The sequence below is a fragment of the Lynx rufus genome, unplaced genomic scaffold, assembly GCF_022079265.1.
Source record: "Lynx rufus isolate CCGP_SWC_20201006 ecotype Redwood Valley unplaced genomic scaffold, mLynRuf1.p SCAF_10, whole genome shotgun sequence".
NCBI lineage: Eukaryota > Metazoa > Chordata > Mammalia > Carnivora > Felidae > Lynx > Lynx rufus.
The window spans coordinates 72,879,822-72,901,272 of record NW_025814824.1 but is presented as its reverse complement, the minus strand read 5'-3'; the positions used below and the strand labels follow the sequence as shown (position 1 = coordinate 72,901,272).

The window sequence follows — 21,451 nt, the reverse complement described above, 5'->3', positions numbered from 1 at the left end:
TAATCCCACCTGCAAACCCAGAGATTCAGAAAGGGCCCAATACTCAGCTCCAGCTTCTCAACCAGTCCATGACTAGTACCACTGGCCAAGGGAACCTATGGGAAATACCCCTGTCGGCACCCCCACAGATCCTGAAAGGAACCTATAATCAGGTCTAGCTCCTTTAGCCACACAGGGAATGATGCAGCCTACCTAGGGACCTGGCAAGAGACACACCCATGTGTGCCTCCAGAGCCAGGTCTGCAGACCTCAATCTTGACTGTGGAACCAGAAACAGTGCTGCCAATCAGTTACAGCCTTTTCTAGGCCATGGTCCAGGGCCAGTCCTACCAATCCAAGGACTCTTCCAGTGACCACTTAGGATCATTTTCAGGGGCCTGGTGGGAGCCACAACCGTCTGTACACCCAGTTAATAGGGTCACTGTCTGAAGACCTAACCGTGGATCCTAAAATGGACCTTTGTCCCAGCACTACCCTACCAAGCAAGGTACTGGAGACAGTCCTGTCCACCCAGGGACCGGGTAAGATCCACACCCACCTGAGCCACTGGTAACAAGAATACCAACTGCAACCCAACTGTAACCCAGGAACAGCCTCCTAACTGTCCAGCCCAGCATGACTGTGATTCCAGAGGTAATCCTATCAGCCCAGTGAACAGGAAAAGACCTTTACCCGCTAAAACCAGTCTGTAAAAACTGGAAGAGGTGTTACTTCAAATGTATAGACAACAATGCAAGGCTACAGGATCAGGAAGAACCAGGCAAACATGACAAAGAAATTAATAAAGGAACCAAAGGAAACTAATCAAGCTCCCATAACTGATCTCAAAAAAAATGGAGATCTAGCTCTTTTTTGTGTGGTGCCTCGGAAGCAGTAGGCTGCTTCAGGATGAAGCTGAACACCTCTTGCCCAGCTACTGGCTGCCAGGAACTCATTGAAGTGGACGATGAATGCAAACTTCATACCTTTTATGAGAAGTATATGGCTACAGAAGTTGGCATTGATGCTCTGGGTGAGGAATGGAAGGGTTATGTGGTCCGAATCAGTGGTGGCAATGACAAACAAGGTTTCCCCATGAAGCAGTGTCCTGATCCATGGCCATGTCTGCCTGCTACTGAGTCAAGGGTATTCCTGCTACAGACCAAGGAGAACTGGAGGAAAAAAGTGTGAATCTGTTTGGGGTTACATTGTGGATGCCAATCTCAGTGTTCTCCACTTGATCACTGTAAAAAAGGGGGGAGAAAGATATTCCTGGACTCAGTGACACTACTGTGCCTCATTACCTGGGGCCCAAAAGAGCTAGCAGAATCCACAAACTTTTCAATCTCTCTAAAGAAGATGATGTCCACTAGCATGTTGTGAGAAAGACCCTAAACAAAGAAGGTAAGAAACGTAGAATCAAAGCACCCAAGACTCAGTGTCTTGTTACTCCATGTGTCCTCCAACACAAAGGTCAGCATACTGCTTTGAAGAAACAGTGTACTAAGAAAAATAAGGAAGAGGCTTCAGAATATGTTAAACTTTTGGCCAAGAGATTGAAGGAGGCCAAAGAAAACACCAGGAACAGATTGCCAAGAGACGGAGGGTGTCTTCTCCGAGAACTTCTACCTCTATGTCTGAGTCCAATCAAAAATGAGATTTTTCTAAGAGTAACAACTAAGATCAGACATAAAAACAAAAACAAAAACATAAACGGAAATCTATAATCTGCAGGACAAAACATTCAAGATAATCATCTTAAAGAAACTCAACAAGGGGTGCCTGGGGGGCTCAGTCAATTAAGAATCCAACTTCAGCTCAGGTCACAATCTCACGGTCTGTGAGTTCGGGCTCACAGTGCTGACAGCTCAGAGCCTGGAGCCTGCTTAGGTTTCAGTGTCTCCGTCTCTCTCTGCTTCTCCCTCACTCATGCTCTGTCTCTCTCTCTCTCTCAAAAATAAACATTAAAAAATTTTTAAAAACAAAACTCAACAAAATGTAAGAGAACACAAACAACTAAACAAAACCGGGGAAACAAAGCATGAATAAAAGGAAAAGTTTAATAAAGAAACAGAAACCATGAAAAAGAACCAATCAGAAATCCAGGAGCTGAAGAATGCAATAACAAAAGTGAAAAGTTCAATACAGAGCATCCAACATACTTGATCATGCAGAAGAATCAGTGACCTTGACAGATTATTTGATATTAGTCAATTAGAAGAATAAAAAGAAAACAATGAAAAAAAAATAAATCCTATGTGAATTATGGGATGCCATCAAGTGAATGAACATTTGCATTGTGGGAGTTCCAGAAGGAAGAGAGAGAGAATGGGGCAGAAAGCTTACTTAAAGAAATATTAGTTGATGGGGCAGTTGGGTGGCTCAGTCAGTTGAACATCCGACTTTGGCTCAGGTTATGATCTCACAGTCTGTGGGTTTAAGACCCGTGTCAGGCTCTGTGCTGACAGTTCAGAGCCTGGAGCCTGCTTCAGATTCGGTGTCTCTCCTTCTCTCTGCTCCCCTCCCCCACCTCAAAAATAAGTAAACATTAAAAAAAAGATATTTAAAGAAATATTAGTTGAAAATTTCCATCTTGGGAGCTATATGGTCATCCAGATACAGAAAGCTCAAAGGACTCTAAGTAAGATCAACCCAAAGACTATTCCAAGATCTATTATAATCAAAATGATAAAAGTCAAAGAATTTTTAAAGCAACGAGACAAACTTTTTTTTTTTTAATTTTTTTTTCAACGTTTATTTATTTTTTTGGGGGGACAGAGAGAGACAGAGCATGAACGGGGGAGGGGCAGAGAGAGAGGGAGACACAGAATCGGAAACAGGCTCCAGGCTCCGAGCCATCAGCCCAGAGCCTGACGCGGGGCTCGAACTCACGGACCGCGAGATCGTGACCTGGCTGAAGTCGGACGCTTAACCGACTGCGCCACCCAGGCGCCCCGAGACAAACTATTTTTAATAGTTCCCAGGTGACCACACATGGAGTCATGAGGGCCTAGAACACACAAGGGCTGCATTCAAGGTGGAGGCCAATCACTCTGTTGAAACCCTCTGAGGCTCTAGGCTTAGGGACAACTGACAAGGGAATGTGACAGTGAGCAGTAGAGTTGAAAACTGGGCTCCCTAACCTCTCACTGCTCCACCCTCATCCTTTTCCAAAACAAAAACAAAACAAAACAAAACAGACAAAACTTTGCTAAGGAAATTGAACCCAATCATGTGGGAAGGCATGGCCTGTAGCATGGGTGCTGGTGCCTGAGACTCATCTTTGGAGGCCTGCGGACCAAGCACCAGCTCTCTATCCACTCTCTATAACCGAGTCCTGCCAATCAATACATCTCACATACTTTTCACTCCGGAAAAGGCCCAAAGTAAGCAAATCTATTTATACAACCACAGAAGAAACCAACACCAGATTCCTGTCCTGTGTTCTTAAATGTGAACTATTTGACTAGGCATCAGAAGAAAACTGGCAGCAATAAAGGATGGAAAAAAAAAAAAGAACAGAAATAATTTAAGGATAGAAGATAATTTTTTAAAAACTTTTAATCAAAATTCTGAGAGATTTGAGAGATTACTATAATTACAATCCCTGTGAAAGGAACAATTACTAAAGAAAAAATTTTCAAATTCTTACTAGAGGAAAGGAATTTTCAGCAATTTAAAAACTCAAAAGTTTACTTCCCACCTATCCATTCTTGGGAAATTATTTGATGGACTCTAGTAAAATGAGGGGAAAAAAGGGACACGTGAAAGCTAGGAAACAGAGTATGAAACCTAGAGAATCCTCAGGGTGGGAGGGTTATCTCAGGCTTGTTAAATCGGTTAGTCCAAACTGCAGCAGGAAGACGGAATGGAAAATGGAAATCTTGGGAGGACCATACAGATACGATAACAGCACACTGTTCTTCTGTCAAGAAATGATACCAAAACTTTTAGGAAAACACACAAACCCCCCAAAACTAGAATAATGTATTTCATTGATTGTAAGATGCACTTCTACATTTTAATATCTCTGAAATTTGTCTCACAATTCCTGGGAACTATAGTTTAATTCGTAGCATGCTTTTTCTTTCATTGTGGAATATAAAATAATGGTACATTTTTACAACCAATGACATTTCAGATGCAACAAATACAGTAATAATAATAATATGGGGACATACTTAAGTAAGCCCTTTTCATTGGTTAGGTCATTTATCCATACAAGAACCCTTAGGAACATCCTCTTTTCAGTGTCCCAGAGGTGGTGAAATTCATCAGGATGAAAAGAGATTCAAGTTTAGAACACTAATAACTATGAATAGTTTTTACACTGTCAAAATAACATAAATGGTACTATTGGTTTTTAATGTTGAAGAGTCAACTTAAGGATAAAGCAGGAAAAGACTCCGTCATGGCCACCAAAGACGATGAAAAAATATTGACAACTTTGTCAGGTTAAGAAGATGGTTAGAAGGGAGATGAGAACAGTTGAAGGAAGGACAGAGACACTAGTATCTTCAGTCTTAGGTTGAGTAAGCCTATTTATTTCCTTTTTCATTATTTTTATTCTTCTATTGGGTATTTGCGTATTTTAATTGCCTAAAAATAAAAGACTGAAAGGTTAATGGAAATGAGTTAAATTCTCATCATTTGTAATAAGGAGTCTGTAGAGACTTTCTCAAGCTGATAATCAAGAGACAGAAGTATAAACAATTTGTTTAGAATTTGGAAAGAACTGAAAATAGAATTGACTCAAATGAAGTTTCTTGAAGAGTGGGATTTATGAGGTGATGAGCTTTGAGGTGAGAGACTGTTAATGTTAAACAATATTATCTTACTGATTGCCATGTACATGTATTACCTTGATAAGAATGCAGAAAATTGAAAAAGGTAAGAAAATTGTTTTGCCTGAAAAAGCAATCCTGCAGCTATTAGGGCAGTACTGAAGATTCAGCTATGTGTATCATAACTGAAGACAAGCTAACTAAGGCATATCAATCATTAAATCAGATTTACTTGATGATAAATTTGATCACTCTTCTCAACTAAAATAAAGCTTAAAATCACCTTGTAGCCATGTAAGCATAATTTATTGCTTTTAATACATTATATATATGTACTTCTTGTGGTTCTAATACACTCTTGGGAACACAAGCCATCAGTTACATAAATGAGATCTAGACTGAAAGAGAAGTTATTACTGGGCCTACGATGCAGGGGATCACCTGCACTCTGCCCATACCTGTTGAGACCCAAGATGGTCAGGCAGCAAAATCTGTAAGGAGAGATCGAAGGCTGCTGCTTCCCTGAGGAAAACAAATAAGGAAGATGTTTTAATCCCGGGACACTGAAGCAAAGACTTCAGTGTTCTGACACTGACCTCTCTGCTGAGAAGTCATACATTATTTCATCTCTTTAGACTACAAGGAATGGATACCAAGACTAGAAAAACAAGATCTATGCCTCTTTGATTCTGAACTTCCTAGCAGCCTTAGTCAAATCTAAATTCACTGAAAGGAAATTACATGCTGAGGTTTATAGTTATTTGCTAGTCTGCTGTATTTGGGTACATTTTGCATATTTGGAAGTCTCAGTTGTATCTGGATGAACATTAAATAAATAATAGAGCTCTTATTTCATTGGTATAATAAAAAGTGCCTTTAGTTTAGAGAAATAAAAAGCCAATTGGGAAGATTTTCTTGTGAAATATTAAGACAAATGACATTTTAGAAGTATGTGTAAGCACTAGAGAAAAGCTGATAAAAGTATTTCTCAGAACATTATGCATTTGCACAATAGAAAGCAATTAGGTTGATTTTTTATTTTGCCTTTTGAAAAACTAGTAAATAATTATACTTTTAATTCTTAAAGATAGGTCACTAGTTGATTGCAAAAATAAGCAATATTACAATTTTAATATAACTAGGCTCATGTTATGTTTAGCTAAGTATAAAGTATTTCAAATAAGTGATGTGGAATGGGTTGTCTGTAGCCTCTGCACTTTTAATTTCCAGCTAAAACTCACCTTTCACTTACCATAGTGGCTTAATTGTTCATTTAACCACATATCCTAGAAACAGCCTTCATAAATGTATTATCTAAAGGCAACTGATTTAATCTTACAAAGTCATTTAAACTTGAATAGCATCTTGGTTCAGAAAATATTTTCAACTTTTTTCTCTTAATTGAGGATGTTTTGAGAGGGCAAGTATATGTCTCTCTCCCATTAGACTGTAGGCAGTATGACAAAGGGAACCGTGTTTTTGTCCTGAATGTTGGTGTACTAGTGGTACCCAAATTGAAGTTGGCAATTTGTAGCCTTCCAATGGATATTTGTCAAATGAATGAATGAAATGAATGTCACAGCATGCTTCAGAACTCCAAACACTGTTTTACCCTACTCTCAGAGAATTATGCCTTCACTATAGGTATTTGGGTTCTGAAAACCTTTTGGTGTTACCCAAAATAGTGCTGTGCCTTCAGAGAGAGAATATGAGGGTAGCAACAGAGATCTCAAGAGGCCAAATACTCAGAGTAATCAAGGTCTGTACTTTTTAACTCCTGAAGCACCAACCTCTGTCTCTCTCCTTCTCTCCAATGTCTGTATTGTTGTCTCATGAGCACTTTACTGCCATCTCCCATTGGAATCACCATAACACCCTATAAAACAGCTCTTGTGTCCCAGTCTCTACTTTCCCACTGCTATCAGTATGATCTTCTAAGACAATGAATTATGCCCCTCTGCTCTGCATGTAGGACATTCGTGACATCACAGGTACAGCCCTTCATGGGAGGCTCCAACCTCCAGCAGCAACTCTCCTGACCCCTTGGAAATTACTTCTCAGCCACACTCAAATCCATGCTTCCCTAAGTAATCTGCAAAATGTTTATGCCCGAATGTCTGCTCATTTGTTCTGTTTACATGAAATACTCTTTCCTGTGTACCGTAAGGCTGAGTAAACTGCTCCTCATGTATGTTCCACTACATTTCATATACCTCTTTCTATACACTTGGAATTGAAGTTGTTGCTTTACTGGCCTCCTTCTCTAAACAATGCTATTGTGGGGCTTGGGAATCTGACATTCATCTTTGTATTTTCATCACTTCTGTCATATAGTTGATCTTAAAAAAATGTTTGATAAATTCAAGTGCAAGTGACTTGGCCAGATGCTTAGCAGAAAAAGAGACTAAAACACATGTCTCCTGTCTCCCTGAATCCTTCTATTTAAACCCTGGGTCCTTTCAGAAATGATTCTCAGAGAAAATAAATCATATCTTTAAGATGTACTCTGGCAGTCTAAACTTTGGGTAAGTGATAGGCATGACCTGAAAATGAAAAAAGGAGAAGAAGGAGCATTTGGAGGTTTAGGCTATACCTATACCAAGACAAGCAGAGGTAGGTACATAGCAGTGACTCAATGTTAACTAAGAAGTTAACAAGCACGAGACCAAGTTTCTCCCACTGTAACTAAGCAAATCACCTAGTTTCTTTGTGCCTCATTTCTCATCAGTAAAATAATGGAAACAACCTCTTTCTTCATGGAACTCAGGCAGTATTATTTTGGAAATAAAAGTGCTAATAGATAATAGAGAACATTTGTGGGTATTTTTTGGTTGTTTTTTACATATTATAGCAGAGGAAGTTAAAAAAATTCCCCATGACAGCGTCCCATTATAATCATAGGAGGGAAGCCACAGTGTTGAAATTTGTAAGAATAATCCCCAAATTCTTTGTCTATAAACAAGTACACCAGAAGATAATGTTAAGTAAAATTTGCTTTCTTACACACACAAAAAAACCCTTCTATATTCAGTAATAACAATGTCGTAATGCCCTCATCTCATAAATATTCCACAATTTTACTTATTTTCATAATCTATATTTATTAGAAAATGTTTTTAATATGAAATTTATTGTCAAGTTGGTTTCCATACAACATCCAGTGCTCATCCCAACAGGTGCCCTCCTCAATACCCATCACCCACCCCCCCCCTCCCTCCCACCCCCCATCAACCCTCAGTTTATTCTCAGTTTTTAAGTCTCTTATGGTTTGCCTCCCTCCATCTCTAACTTTTTTTTTTCTTCTTCCCCTCCCCCATGGGTTTCTGTTAAGTTTCTCAGGATCCACATAGGAGTGAAAACATATGGTATCCGTCTTTCTCTGTATTAAAAAGTAATCATGTTTGGGGCACCTGGGTGGCTCAGTTGGTTTAGTGGCCAACTTCAGCTCAGGTCGTGATCTTGTGGTTCAAGCCCCGCATCAGGCTCTGTGCTGACAGCTCACAGCCTGGAGCCTGCTTTGCTGCCCCTCCCCGACTGATGCTCTGTCTCTCTCAAAAATAAACATTAAAAAAATAATAATAATAAAAATAAAAATAAATCAACAAAAAGTAATCCTGTTTTAGAGGCGCCTGTTGGCTCAACTGGTTAAGTGTCCAACTCTTGATTTTGACTCAGGTCATGATCTCTTAGTTCAGGAGACGGAGCTCCGTGTTGGGCTCCGCGCTAATGGCGTGGAGCCTGCTTGGGATTCTCTCTCTCCCTCACTTTCTGTCCCTTCCCTACTCTTGCTCTCTCTCTCAAAATAAATAAACATTTTTTTTAAAAAAGTAACCATGTTTTAAAAAAAGTAACCACGTTTGAAATATACAGAAAAGTATACAGAATAATGCTAAAGTATGCTGACCTTGAATCAGAGGGCTTTGTATGGATTAATGTAATCCTTGTATCAACCCTATAGAATAAATATGTTATTTTCTTCATTTTACAGATGAAAAAATGAAACCACAGAGAAGTTAACTAACTTGCCAAACTCACCCAGAAAAGGAGTGGCAGAGCTGGAATATGAATCCAGGCAGTTGTGTGTCTGGATATCCATAATTAAGCACTGCACTTGTGTTGCCTCTTATGTAACACAATTCATGTTCCTGTCATTCAGATTTAATACATGTTATTATTTTGTCATATTTTTTACATGTTTTTAAAAGAAAATGTTACAGATATAGTTCATTTCCCATCCCCCTTCCTCCTCAAAGGCAACCATTATCATTTGTGGTATCTCCTTTCATGTTTCATAATTAACTGTATGTGAGGGGCTGTGCATAAGAACAATATATTTTGGTATTTGGGTTTTTTAAAAAAGGTATGGTACTCTATTATTCTGCAACTGTATCTTCAAGATTTATTTACATTAGTAAATGTAGATCTGACTGATGCACATATTCCATTGAAAAATATAATTTAGGGGCGTCTGGGTGGCTCATCGGTTGAGCATCCAACTTCGGCTCGGGTCATTATCTCACAGCTCGTGAGTTTGAGCCCCTCATTGGGCTCTGTGCTGACAGCTCAGAACCTGCAGCCTGCTTCAGATTCTGTGCCTCCCTCTCTCTCTGTCCCAACCCACTTGCATTCTGTGTCTCTCTCAAAAATAAATAGTCAAAAAAAATTAAAAATTATATATACAATTTCTCTCTTGATAGACACTGACATTGTCAAACATTTTTTTTAACTTGTTATCACAAAGTTGCAATGTACACTCCTGTACATCCATCCCTCCCTCTTTCTCTTTGTCTCTCTATCTATGGATATTTCTCTAGGGCAAATACCTAGATATTGAATTCCTATGTTGGATGCTCTGCATATCTTTAATTTTATTAAATCTTACAAACTGTTCTCCAAAATGGTTGTACTAATTTATATTCCCACAACCATGTTCCCATTTTTCCATACTTTCAACAACACTTTGGATAGTTAATAATTTTTGCCTTTCTGTACCTCGTTGTTGTCTTGTGTCCCTTTGATTACCAGTGAGGTTGAAAATTTTTCATGTTTACTAACTAAATGGGTTTCCTCTTATTAGAAGTGCTTCTTCAGTTCCTTTTTTCATTTCCCTACTGGATTATTTGACCTTTTTCCTACTGATTTGTGGCAGTTCTTTATATATATTATCTGTATGAATATTTTTGGTTATGCACATTAAACTCATCTCACAGATGGTTGCTTATCTTTTAACTTTGTTTATGATATCCCTTGTGTCAGCTAAGACTTTTACTTTAAGACTTTTACCTTAAAGCTGTTAGCATTTCCAATCTTTTCCTTTATGGTTTGTGTCTTTTTTGTGCCATGTTTTAAAAATTCTTCCTAACATCAAGGCTATTTTGCAGGATTTCCTTTAGATAGTTTTAAGTTTATAATTCCACATTTAGATCTTTAAATGAAATTTATTTTCATGTCTGATGTAAGGTGAGGACCCAATTTTATTTTGTTCCACATACGTGACCAAATGTCCAATACTATTCACTGACTGGTCCACCCTTTTCCCACTAATCTGAGATGCCATCTCTTTCACATACAGTTCATTTATGTGTAGGTGGGTTTCTAGGCTCTCTATCCTGTTCTACTGCTCTACTTGTCTATCTTTATGTCAGATCATTCCATTTTAATTATTATAGCTTTATAATAAGATGTATGTAAGTTATATACTGTAAGTTATAATGAGTTTTCTGCCTTAGTAAAACTGTCTTTGTAAAAACCTAAATACTTTGAAAAGACATGAAAATACTGTCATTTTTTTTAACAGAATGATCCCCACACACACCTCCCCTATTGCCAGTGTAGAAAATAAAACTAGAAATTACTAATTTAAAACCAAGTCTTTTCGCTTTTCAAAGAACTACACTGCAGGAAGGAAGGAGGGGAGTGCTTACCAGCCAGGAGCTAAAGACCACCAACCCCAGATCCTTAAAACTCATTATTATAAGCTTTCTACTATGCGTGATAAAACCTAAGACAACCCCCACCACTCCACTGAGAACTGCCCTTTCATCAGTTGGGGAGGAAGGGCTTTCCAACACCTAGGTAGAGGAGAAGTGATCCTATGACACTCAAGTAGGAAAATCAAGAGCTGGTGATCTTCAAGTGGAGAAACAATCAGACTGTGATACTCAGGAGAGGGGTGGAAGGTGGCATCTAACAGGCTAAGGGAATGTCGGCTGATGGTACAGATCTGAAAAGGTTCACAGTATTCAGTAACACATTAGAGGCCTATAATTTCATCAATGTTTTGACTTGCCCTCTCTTCCTGTGGACATGCAATCCACTGTCCAATTAGGTGAAGAGAGGAATGAAACAAGGCTCTTGCTTCTTAGATGATGTTGCTAGCATCAAGCAGTGAGCCCCAGAAACTCCTGTACCCAGGTACGTAATTTTTCCCTAAGTTATATACTTGAGGTCAAGAAATTACTAATATAATGACCACACTCATGCTACTTGTGAGGCACTGGGACTGGAGAGAAGGGTACTGTGTGGAGAACACAATAAATTAGATACGTATCTAGTTCATTAACTTTCTTCTCAAAGACCTAATGAAATAAAGCTTACTCCTCTTCACCAGATCTTACAAAACTTTTGACATTACCACTACTACCAATGGCAACTCAAGGGCAAAATTATACAAGGAGAGAAAGAAATGGAAGAAGGAATAAATGAAATATATGAGGCAATTAAAAAAGTCAATGTCCAGATTTTCTTAATCCTCCTTATTTGGGCTACCTCCAGGTGATTTTGCTATTCAATCCCTTTGTCAGAGGTACCAACTTAAGAAATAAAATAGATCATTTCAGAAAATAGTATCATGTGAATTAGTGTGGAAAAAGGTACACCTAAGAAAAAACTAATAACTCAAAATTAACTTTCAACCAATATTTAACATAATGGTAAGAAGTTCCAACTGGGATTTCTCTCATTTCCCAGAACTGCCCTTTAAATAAAGTCCGTAGCTGAAATCAAAAGTACTAAGTACCTCCTTCCCCCATTCTAGGTTCAGGGAATATGTTAACCTGTGCTTCCAACCACTTCCCAACAAGGGACACATTCCAGCAAAAACTCCCACTGGAAGGAAGGGAAGATTTAGTGTGAGGAGAAGCTATCTCTACCCTCACCATCCTATTGATTGTTTGTACAATTTGTACAACAAGATATCATACGATACAGGCCATCCTGGTATCAGTGGTTACTTACCAAAGGGATGCCATTAATTTTAGCTGAAAATACAAACCTAGTGACAAAAAGAAAATTATTTTATTTTTCATGCAACATTTCCTAGGTTTAGAGGTTATATGCCTCCAGATTCTTTGTTTAGAACAATGAAAGCCGAATCTAGTGAGGTTCGGCAGAAAAGAATTTAATAAGGGCCACAGGGTTTCCTAGAATACCAGTAAATCAGGTTTGCAGGAATCCACAAAAAACTCTCTGACGCAACACAGATTTGCTCTGGTAGATGTCATGAAGCCACCAAACTCCAACAACGGGCCTCTAAGGCTGAAACCACTGCAGGGATGCTGCTTCTGCTACCTCTAGAAATGGCAAGATTTGCATTTGCAAAATAGATTCTTCTAGGTACTTTTTTTTTCAATATATGAAGTTTATTGTCAAATTGGTTTCCATACAACACCCAGTGCTCATCCCAAAAGGTGTCCTCCTCAATACCCCTCACCTACCCTCCCCCCCTCCCACCCCCCATCAACCCTCAGTTTGTTCTCAGTTTTTAAGAGTCTCTTATGCTTTGGCTCTCTCCCACTCTAACCTCTTTTTTTTTTTTTTCCTTCCCCTCCCCCATGGGTTTCTGTTAAGTTTCTCAGGATCCACCTAAGAGTGAAAACATATGGTATCTGTCTAGGTACTTCTAATTGGAGTCTGGTGTGAGTGCATTTGACTGACAAAGCCTAAGGTCACAAGACTGTGCCCTCATTGAAATACAAACTTGGAACCAAGTTTTTGGCCTCTCCAATGGGGAAATGCAGATGCACAGAGGGAATTCTCTCACACAGCAAGAGTGTTCAGTTACTGGGCGGCTGGATGGAATAACAATGTGCCCCATAATATGGGTCCTGCATTCCCTATATCACTGCTTCTTAAGCTTCAATGTGCATACAGGTTATGTGGAGATCTTATTAAAATGCAAATTTTGATTATTTAGGTCTGGGGTAGGACCAGAGATTCTGCACTTCTTCCAAGCTTCCAGCTGATGCTGGTAATACTGGTCCATGGAACATTTTTTAGAAGATGAATGGATGTAATTGCATAACATCGGAATCTACCTCATTACTTGAAGAGTATTGAGCACAGCCTAATAATGGCAACAATGGTAGTGATAATGAAAATAAAAATATTAGTAATAGTAGAAACTTATTTGCTGAGTGTTTATTATATGTCAGGTATTCTCTTTAACCTATATTTTTGCATTTGGTCCTCAAACAATCCTATAAGACAGGCACTATTATTACTTTACAAATGAGAAAACAGTCTCAGGAAAATGAAATGACAGCTAATTTCACAAGGCCAGCAGGAGGCAGGGGTGAGAATCGAGCTAGGCATGTCTGATTCCAAACTCTGAATGGCCAGGCTCTACTATCTCAATGCCCAGTACTGCCTGACTTATCAATCCTCAGATAAGCATCCTGTGATAAGGAGGGAAATGATGGCATAAAACTGAGCCTGAATTTTTACTCTCCCTCCCTTATCTTTCAGAATTTATGTCTCAGGTTTTCCTGCAGGAAGGCACAGAAAAGGGTGTGGCTAAGAAAACATATTTAGTCTTGTCCTATCTTGCAAGAAGAGGCATATATTTCTTGTGGAATAAGAAAATATATATAATATCATGGATATGTATGTATACATATGCATATACAGACACACACAAACATACATATTCATATATGTTTCTACCCCTTATGTTAGAACACTGTTCTAGTATATCCTGTCCTTGAATGACATATATAAACATCTCCTCCTATCTGCCCACATTAAAAAAAACTTAAGTGCTCAAGGGCACCTGGGTGGCTCAGTCAGTTAAGCATCCTACTTTGGCTCAGGTCACGATCTTGCAGTTTGTGAGAGTTCAAGCCCCACATCAGGCTCCGTGCTGACAGCTCAGCTCTCTCTCAAAAATAAACATTAAAAATAAATAAATAAACAAACAAAATTAAAAAACTTTAAGTGCTCAAAACAAAAACAAAAATACACACAAATAGTAGTAAGTACCTACTTACTTACCTACTGGTTTGCTGCCCCTTTCAAGATTAGAACCTAGAATGAATGTCCTTGGAAGAATACCCCCATCCAACCTCTACACCTAGCTATGTGGTTTGTGTAGAACTGGCCTCAATACCATTTCCTGTTGGGGGCGTGATGCTCCAAAGACTGATTCAGGGGTTAAGGGGAATGCTGTGACAAAGGCACAGTCTACTGCAAGACATCAATCTTAGCAGCACTTGGCAATCACCTTAGGGACAATGCAGGAATCAAATATCTACAGGTAGAGCTAATATCAAGGAAGCTAAGGGTGAGAAATAGCAAGAAAGAAACTAGACATCATTTGACCATTGCATAAAAGCTTGTTTCAAGATATGTCCTTGGACTATAAAGCAATTTATTCTCTTTTAACTTATTTTAACTCAGGTTTTTTGTTTTTGACAAGAAAAATCACTGCTTATGCATGTAAACACAGACCAAATAACTAGAATATATGACTTAATCATTTTAAAAGCTTATTAAACTTGGGGCACTAGGTGGCTCACTCAGTTAAGTGTTGGACTCTTGGTTTTGGCTCAGGTCATGATCCCAGGGTCATGGGATCAGGGCCCGAGCTGGGTTCCACGCTGAGCGTGGAGTCTGCTTGGGGTTCTCTTTCTCCCTCTGTCCCTCTCCCCCACTCATGATCTCTCTCCCCACCCAAAAAAAAAAATCTAAGAAACAAAAAACTTACTAAATTCTATTAAATACTTTAAATTATACTATTCTATTTTATTCAATACTTTAAATTATACTCTTCTTTTTCTATGAATGCATTTTGTTTTGTATAAGATATACTCAAATAGTGGAGAACCTAGCTAGTTCAGTTGGTGGAGTGAGTGACTACTGATCTCAGGGTTTTAAGTCCAAGCCCTGTGTTGGGTGCAGAGATTACTTTTAAAAAAAATCTTAAAAAAAAAAAAATACTCAAATAATAAAAAATTAGAAGAAAAAGAGATCAACAACAGAATTGAAAATCTACAAACAGACCCAATTATAAACACAAATGTGATATATAAACAGGAATTATTTAATGAATGATGCTGAAACATCTAACTGCAAAAATAATGAAGTGAGGTTCCAATCCAAAATATATTCTAACTGCAGAGTTAAAGGTAAAAAAAACAAAGGAGACAGGATGGGGTTGCGGGGGACCAAAAAAGAACCAGAGTAAAATACAGGTAGTTATCTGACTCAAGGGAGGGAAAGGACATCCTTAGCAAAATAACCAAAGGCAGAAAAGATGATAGCTAAATAAAGGCTAAAAAGATTAACCTTCATAAAAATTAAGAAAATCCATCTTAAAAAATGCCATCAACAAACTTACTTTAATTATACCAAAATTACTTTAACAGTAAAGAGAGAAATGTATTTCCAATGTACAAAACAGACTATGAGAGAGGTGCCTAGGTGACTCAGTCAGTTAAGCCTCCAACTCTTAGTTCTGGCTCAGGTCACGATCTCGCAGTTCGTGAGTTCAAGCCCCGCATCAGGCTCTATGCTAATAGTGTGGAGCCTGCTTGGGATTCTCTCTCTCTTTCTCTCTCTCTGCGCCCACCCCCCACTTGTGTGCTCTCTCTCAAAATAAATAAATAAAAACTTAAAAAAAAAATAGACTGAGTTAATATTTCCAATATATATACAGAACATACGATTTATTAGAAAAAACTAAAGATGTGTATTTTCTTTCTTTTAATGTTTATTTCTTTATTTTTGAGAGAAGGAGTGAGCAGGGGAGGAGCAGAGAGGCAGAGAGAGAGAGAGAGACAGAGACAGAGACAGAGACAGAGAGAGGGACAGAGAGAGGGACAGAGAATCCCAAGCAGGCTCCAAACTGTCAGCACAGAGCCCAACGCAGGGCCCAAACTCAGGAAATGTGATATCATGACCTGAGCTGAAATCAAGAGCCAGAAGCCTAACCAACTGAGCCACCATGTGCTCCAAGATGTGTATTTTCAAGAGAAAAACACACATATATTATAAATCCGATAAGAAAAAGTTGATTGCTTGCTACTATAAAACTTCTGGGGAAAAAGCTGATTAATAAAAGGGGTCCTTGTACAAAATCATAAAGTAAGTCGTGTGTATATGTGTGTATTTGAGAAATATGCACATAAAAACCCAACTCACAATGCAATAGAGATTTAAATTTATAACAAATGCCCCAAATTTACATTTAAAAACCTCAAAATGTAATGGAATCTAAGCCACTGGGAGATAGTTAATAATTCTTTTAATAATATATGTCCTCTTTCCTCATTACTGTTTGCTAAGATTTGGGTTGAACAGTATAACAGGGTTGGTATGAAAATAATTTTATCCATACCTTGATTAACATTTTATCACTTTGGTTGTTTGATTTTGAACATAAATAAGGATGACTTTACACTAGGAGAATACAATTTAAATAGCATCAGTAAAACTAAGTAAAATGAGACAATTTCTCTTTGTTTTTGGTTGACTCAATAGTCATTTGTCAGATTATTTATTTTAAAAATATTATTCAAAGATATGCAGTATTTCTACAATGATCTGATAAGAACTCCAGCTTATACAACATCTGTTTTCTTAAGAAGAGTACCTGATTTTGCTTACAGCAAGTTCTTTTCAAAAGCTTTCTTCTTTGCTTAGTCCCAAGTACACTTTATATATTAACTGAGTAAGGTCCATCTGTACATAATCATTCGCATACATTTGGATGTGCTGAATTCTAAATTTAAAAAAAATCTATGTTTAGAATAAAGACTACCCACTGCAATAAATATGCAAAACAAGTAAATAAAAGCGTTAGAGCACAGAGCCTAATTGGGCTCTATAGAACAATGGTAAATTTAAGTCTACGTAACGTTCACAAAAGAAAAATGTCAATCAGATTATTTGTTCCAGTGATGTTTCCAGTACAAATAGTGTTTCTTTACCTAATGATATCTTAGCAATATAATATCCTTCCAAAGAACAACGGATCAAAAAAACATCAAAATGATTCCTTAGGAAATTCCCATTACCAGTTCTTTATACTGTTTTTCTTAAAGGTTCAATTCCAAGCCAAACCAATTCTCCTTGCTAGAGTAAAGCTAAATCACAGTTTACAATTGTATTCATTATGTGCTGTACTTGGCCATACCTGCTTTTATAGCTATTATAAAAAAATACAATTTCATTAAGAAAAGAAAAAAGCCTAAGAGAATGTAATCTATATAAAAATAAATAGATTAAAATATTTTTTTCAAATAGGCTGAATTTCTTTTCAAAAACAATTATATAATAAGATATTCATATTTTATTTAGTAAAGAGCCTTGATGTCTCATTCCTTATCCACTAGGCAGATACAAGAAAATCTGGGGTAAGTTAGTGGAGGGGATAATACAATTACTAAGCTGTGGTACATTAGCGGAAGGATGCTGGGTAAGTTCATGGAAGGATATGTAATACAACAGTCTTACTAAGCTGTTTTGGTATACTGGACCACTGTGCAAAATACATTTCTGAATTCTACCCTCAAATATAAATTAAGTGGGAATGCAGAAAACTCTGTCAGGCCAAGTCTCCTAATTTATATTAAAAAAGGGGGGGGGAGGGGACACAAATAAACTAGATACAACTATTTATTTAAGTGAAAAAGTACTACTACTTACATCCTATATGTATCAAGAGTCAGATTTCCTACCTAGTACAAATACTTCACCAGACTAATAAAAATAACGTGTCTAAATTATGCCAGGATTAGCCAAAGACCATATTGTTATTAAATGATTGAAGTAAAACTTTTAAAAGTTCAATTAACACCATTAGTCATTAAGATAATGGAAATCAAAACCATAATGAGATACTATTTCATGCATCTAATAGGATGAATTTTTTTTTAATGAAAAATAACAAGTACTGGTGAGCACATTAAGGAACAGCAACCTTTTAACATTGTTGGTGATTGTAAAATGGCGGAGGTACTTTGGAAAACACTTTGGCAGTTCCTCAAAAAATTAAGCATAGAGTTATCATACACCCAGCAATTACACTTCTAGGTAGTTGCCCAAGTGAAATGAAATTATATGTCCACACAAAAACTTGTATATGAATGTTATTAACAGTATTACTCATGACAGCCCCAAAATAAAAACAACCTAAATGCCCACCAGCTGATGAATAGGAAAACAAAATTAAGGTATATCCATATAATGAAGTACTATTTGGTAATAAAAAGAAATCCTGATACATGCTACAACATAAATTAACATTTAAAAAAGTAGCTAATTGCAAGAAAGCAGTCACAAAAGGCCACACGATATGATTCCATTTACAAGAAGGCAGTCACAAAAGGCCACACGATATGATTCCATTTACATGAAATGAGCACAAAAGACAAATCCATAGAGACATAAAGTAGATTAGTGGTTGATGGGTTGGGAGGAGGGAAAGAGAGACTGCTGATAAGTATGGGCTCCTTTCTAGGGTGATGACAGGGTTTTGAATTATATAGTGGTAATGGCTGCACAACTCTGTAAATATACCTGAAGCCACTGGACTGTATACTTTAAAAGAGTATATTTTATGGTATGTGAATTATATCTTGATAAAGCTGTTACTTTAAAAAGAAGGAAAAATGAATAAACTGAAAAGCCTAGTTCTTAGGATATGAATATTTTCATTGTGTATTTTATTAATAACACCAGGGCTATCGCAGGAAAATCATAAATTGGGTAAAGGCACAGGTACCACAGGATTCTAGGAGACTTTTCCCAAAATACAGGACTTCCTTGAGAGGAATTAAAATGAAACCAAATGTGCCACAAATTTCTGCTTTCTCTACTCTCTGTTCTACATATTTGTCATCCTTATCCATGTTTCTACTTCTGGCCTATTAGATTTGAATAATGGATCCAAACACGTGACACCCAAGCCCCCTTTATATAATAATATCCCAGATTAAATAAGAACTGAACGTGAGAATTACAGAATATCAGAATAACAGATAGAGACCTCATATGATTATTTCCCTCCCCTCTCATCCGCTGAGTTAGGCCCATGTATTCCAGGAATGCAAGTTATTTTAAATTATGAGATAAAAGATAAAATATTTCTTCTAGAATTATTTATTGCTTTTTAAAAACCTTGTTCTAAACTGCCACACCAACTAAAATGAATAGAAATGCCAAGATGGTTCAGACAAATAATAAAGGAAAAGCGCCAGTTCTATTGTCATTATTTGTCTAACCCAACATCATTTTTGGCTTCAAACAGCAATCAAATACTTTGATACTGATAGGAGACAAATTTTTTTTCAAAGATAACTCTGCTATATAAAGTTCAGCTTAAGATCAGATACAAACCTTAAATCTAGCCATGCAATAGCAACAGCACAATCCTACAGCTGTCCTCTCAGCCCTGAGGTACACTGACTGGATGGATGGCCTTAATTCAGATGAATTTCCTTTAGAGTAACACCTGGATGTCATATATTTCATTATTTCTATCTTTCTGAGAATAATAAAGGCCTGAATTCTAGCAAACTGAGCCAATGGTTTCATAAGTGTTGACGGCGCAGAATTCTCTGACGTACATGGATGAGGGACTCTCTGTCACCTCATGTGCCATACCTGGTATGCACTGTGCTGTGGCCTCAGTGGTTATGGTTGGAGCAACTGGGGGCTGCTGCTGACTGGAGCTCACTTCTGGCTCTGTGTTAACTGAGGGAGAAAGAGCTACCTCACAAGAGGAGACCTGGCTGGGCAGATGGGGCAGGAACTCTTCAGAAGCAATTTGGTCATCTTGTCCAGGCAGTTGCAGGGCAGACAAAGGGATGCTGATCTGTTTATTAGGATGGGAAGTGCTCACAGGCATCTGCATGGCCACCTGCTGGTTTGTGCCATGGGCACTGGGAGGTCCTCTGTTTGGTGAAGCCAGAGATACCCTGGCAGTCTTCTGGACGATCGGTCTGGACATCACAGAGGGGGATGCAGACACACCATGTGGGTCCAGCTCTGTGCTGATGGCAGATGTTACATGGGGAATCAGCTTAGCAGACCCTATACAAGAGGGACCAGCATGACTCTGAGGCTTGGGTTTTGCCATCTGTGTCAATGACAGGGCTGGTCCGTCTACCCCTCCAGTCAGCTCTGCATTCGCCACAATGTAATAATCCTCGGGAATCTCTTGTTTGATTTTCTTAATGATGACATCATTGCTGCATTCATCAACCATTTGAGCTTGGGAGCTGGAATGGAGAGAAGATGGAACTATTCCAGGCCTTTTTCGAGCAATGGTTTGAGGCCTTTGGGTTTGGGGTTCAAAGTCACTATCCTCATCTGTAACAGAAGACTCACAAACCATGTCAAACAGGGTGTTTTCATCTTCATATTCTTCAACAGCTTCATCCAGTTCAGAGGGCTCACTGCAATAAGAGAAGTCACAAGAGTCTCTGGTCCGATTACAGTCTAGCTTCGCTTTCACTGGTCTCCCAGGGTACCTTTCAACAGGGCTAGTTTGTGTCTCGGAGGGCACTCCGATTATACTGGGACTATCAGAGTTAAAACTTCTGTTATCCTGGAAACAGACCCTTTCTTGGGACCCAGCTCTGCAAGTAGCTGTCAATGGCCAGTGATAAGCATGGCCAGCACTACAGCCCCACATTGCTGTGAGGTTCCCATGGGAACCTTCTGAAAGCAAGTGTTTCAGGTTTGGAATGAGGCTGCAAATGGTCCCATGGCTGTGGGCCCAGCTGACCAATTTGGACAGATTCTCAGATGAGGTATGAAGGCAATCCTCCATGTTACAGGATCAGCAGTGTCTTTCCTAAAGGGAAATAATCAAAATAAGAAGCCATTATTACCCAAGATATTCCCGTATCTCCATCATTTCAATATCCTTGAACTATGATCATGTGGCATAAAAAAGAAATGCACTTCAAAACTTTATCTAGTTAATATTGCTGCACATGGGCAGGGACTGGAAGAGAATACAGGGAAAAGTAAAAAACAGTTGATGCCTTATGGCTGTGAAACAAGAAGATTTTTGTCCGTTTCCTTCAATGTTATAATATCTACATAAAAAGTAATATCTGCATAAGAAAAAATGTGGGAAAGAAAAAAAAACAAGCAATAAAAAAGAGGTGAGGTTTGTCATGGTACATTTTACTTCCAAAGTCACAAAAAGAGGCTTAGTCAGCCCCTTAAGAGTAAAATGTATGCATTATTTGTATTAACCAAGAAAATGCACTTCCAACTTTACACTCTGCCATCAGAAACTTCATTACTGAAGGCAGAACCAACAAAGGCTGAGATCCATTCTAGGATGAGTTACAGAAGGGAAGTCAATCCTCTGCTGGGCACCAGAAAGCAATGATGCAACTAAGAGTCCAAGGAAAGAATCAAGCGCTGAAGTGCAGAAGAAAAGTCTAATAGAG

At 38.2% G+C, this 21,451-nt stretch overlaps 1 protein-coding gene and 1 pseudogene across 2 annotated transcripts in view; one reads left to right on the top strand and one right to left on the bottom strand.

The window, feature by feature from the left end:
- Positions 1–20,817, bottom strand: part of KIAA1958 (KIAA1958 ortholog) — an 80,629-nt gene extending 59,812 nt beyond the window's left edge. For both annotated transcript variants that reach the window (XM_047068021.1, XM_047068030.1), the window contains exon 1: positions 19,647–20,817. In XM_047068021.1, coding sequence (XP_046923977.1) covers positions 19,647–20,817 — 1,171 coding nt within the window. The remainder of the gene's footprint in view (positions 1–19,646) is intronic.
- On the top strand, positions 889–1,636 carry LOC124503170 (40S ribosomal protein S6-like; annotated as a pseudogene).
- Positions 20,818–21,451: the final 634 nt, after the last annotated feature.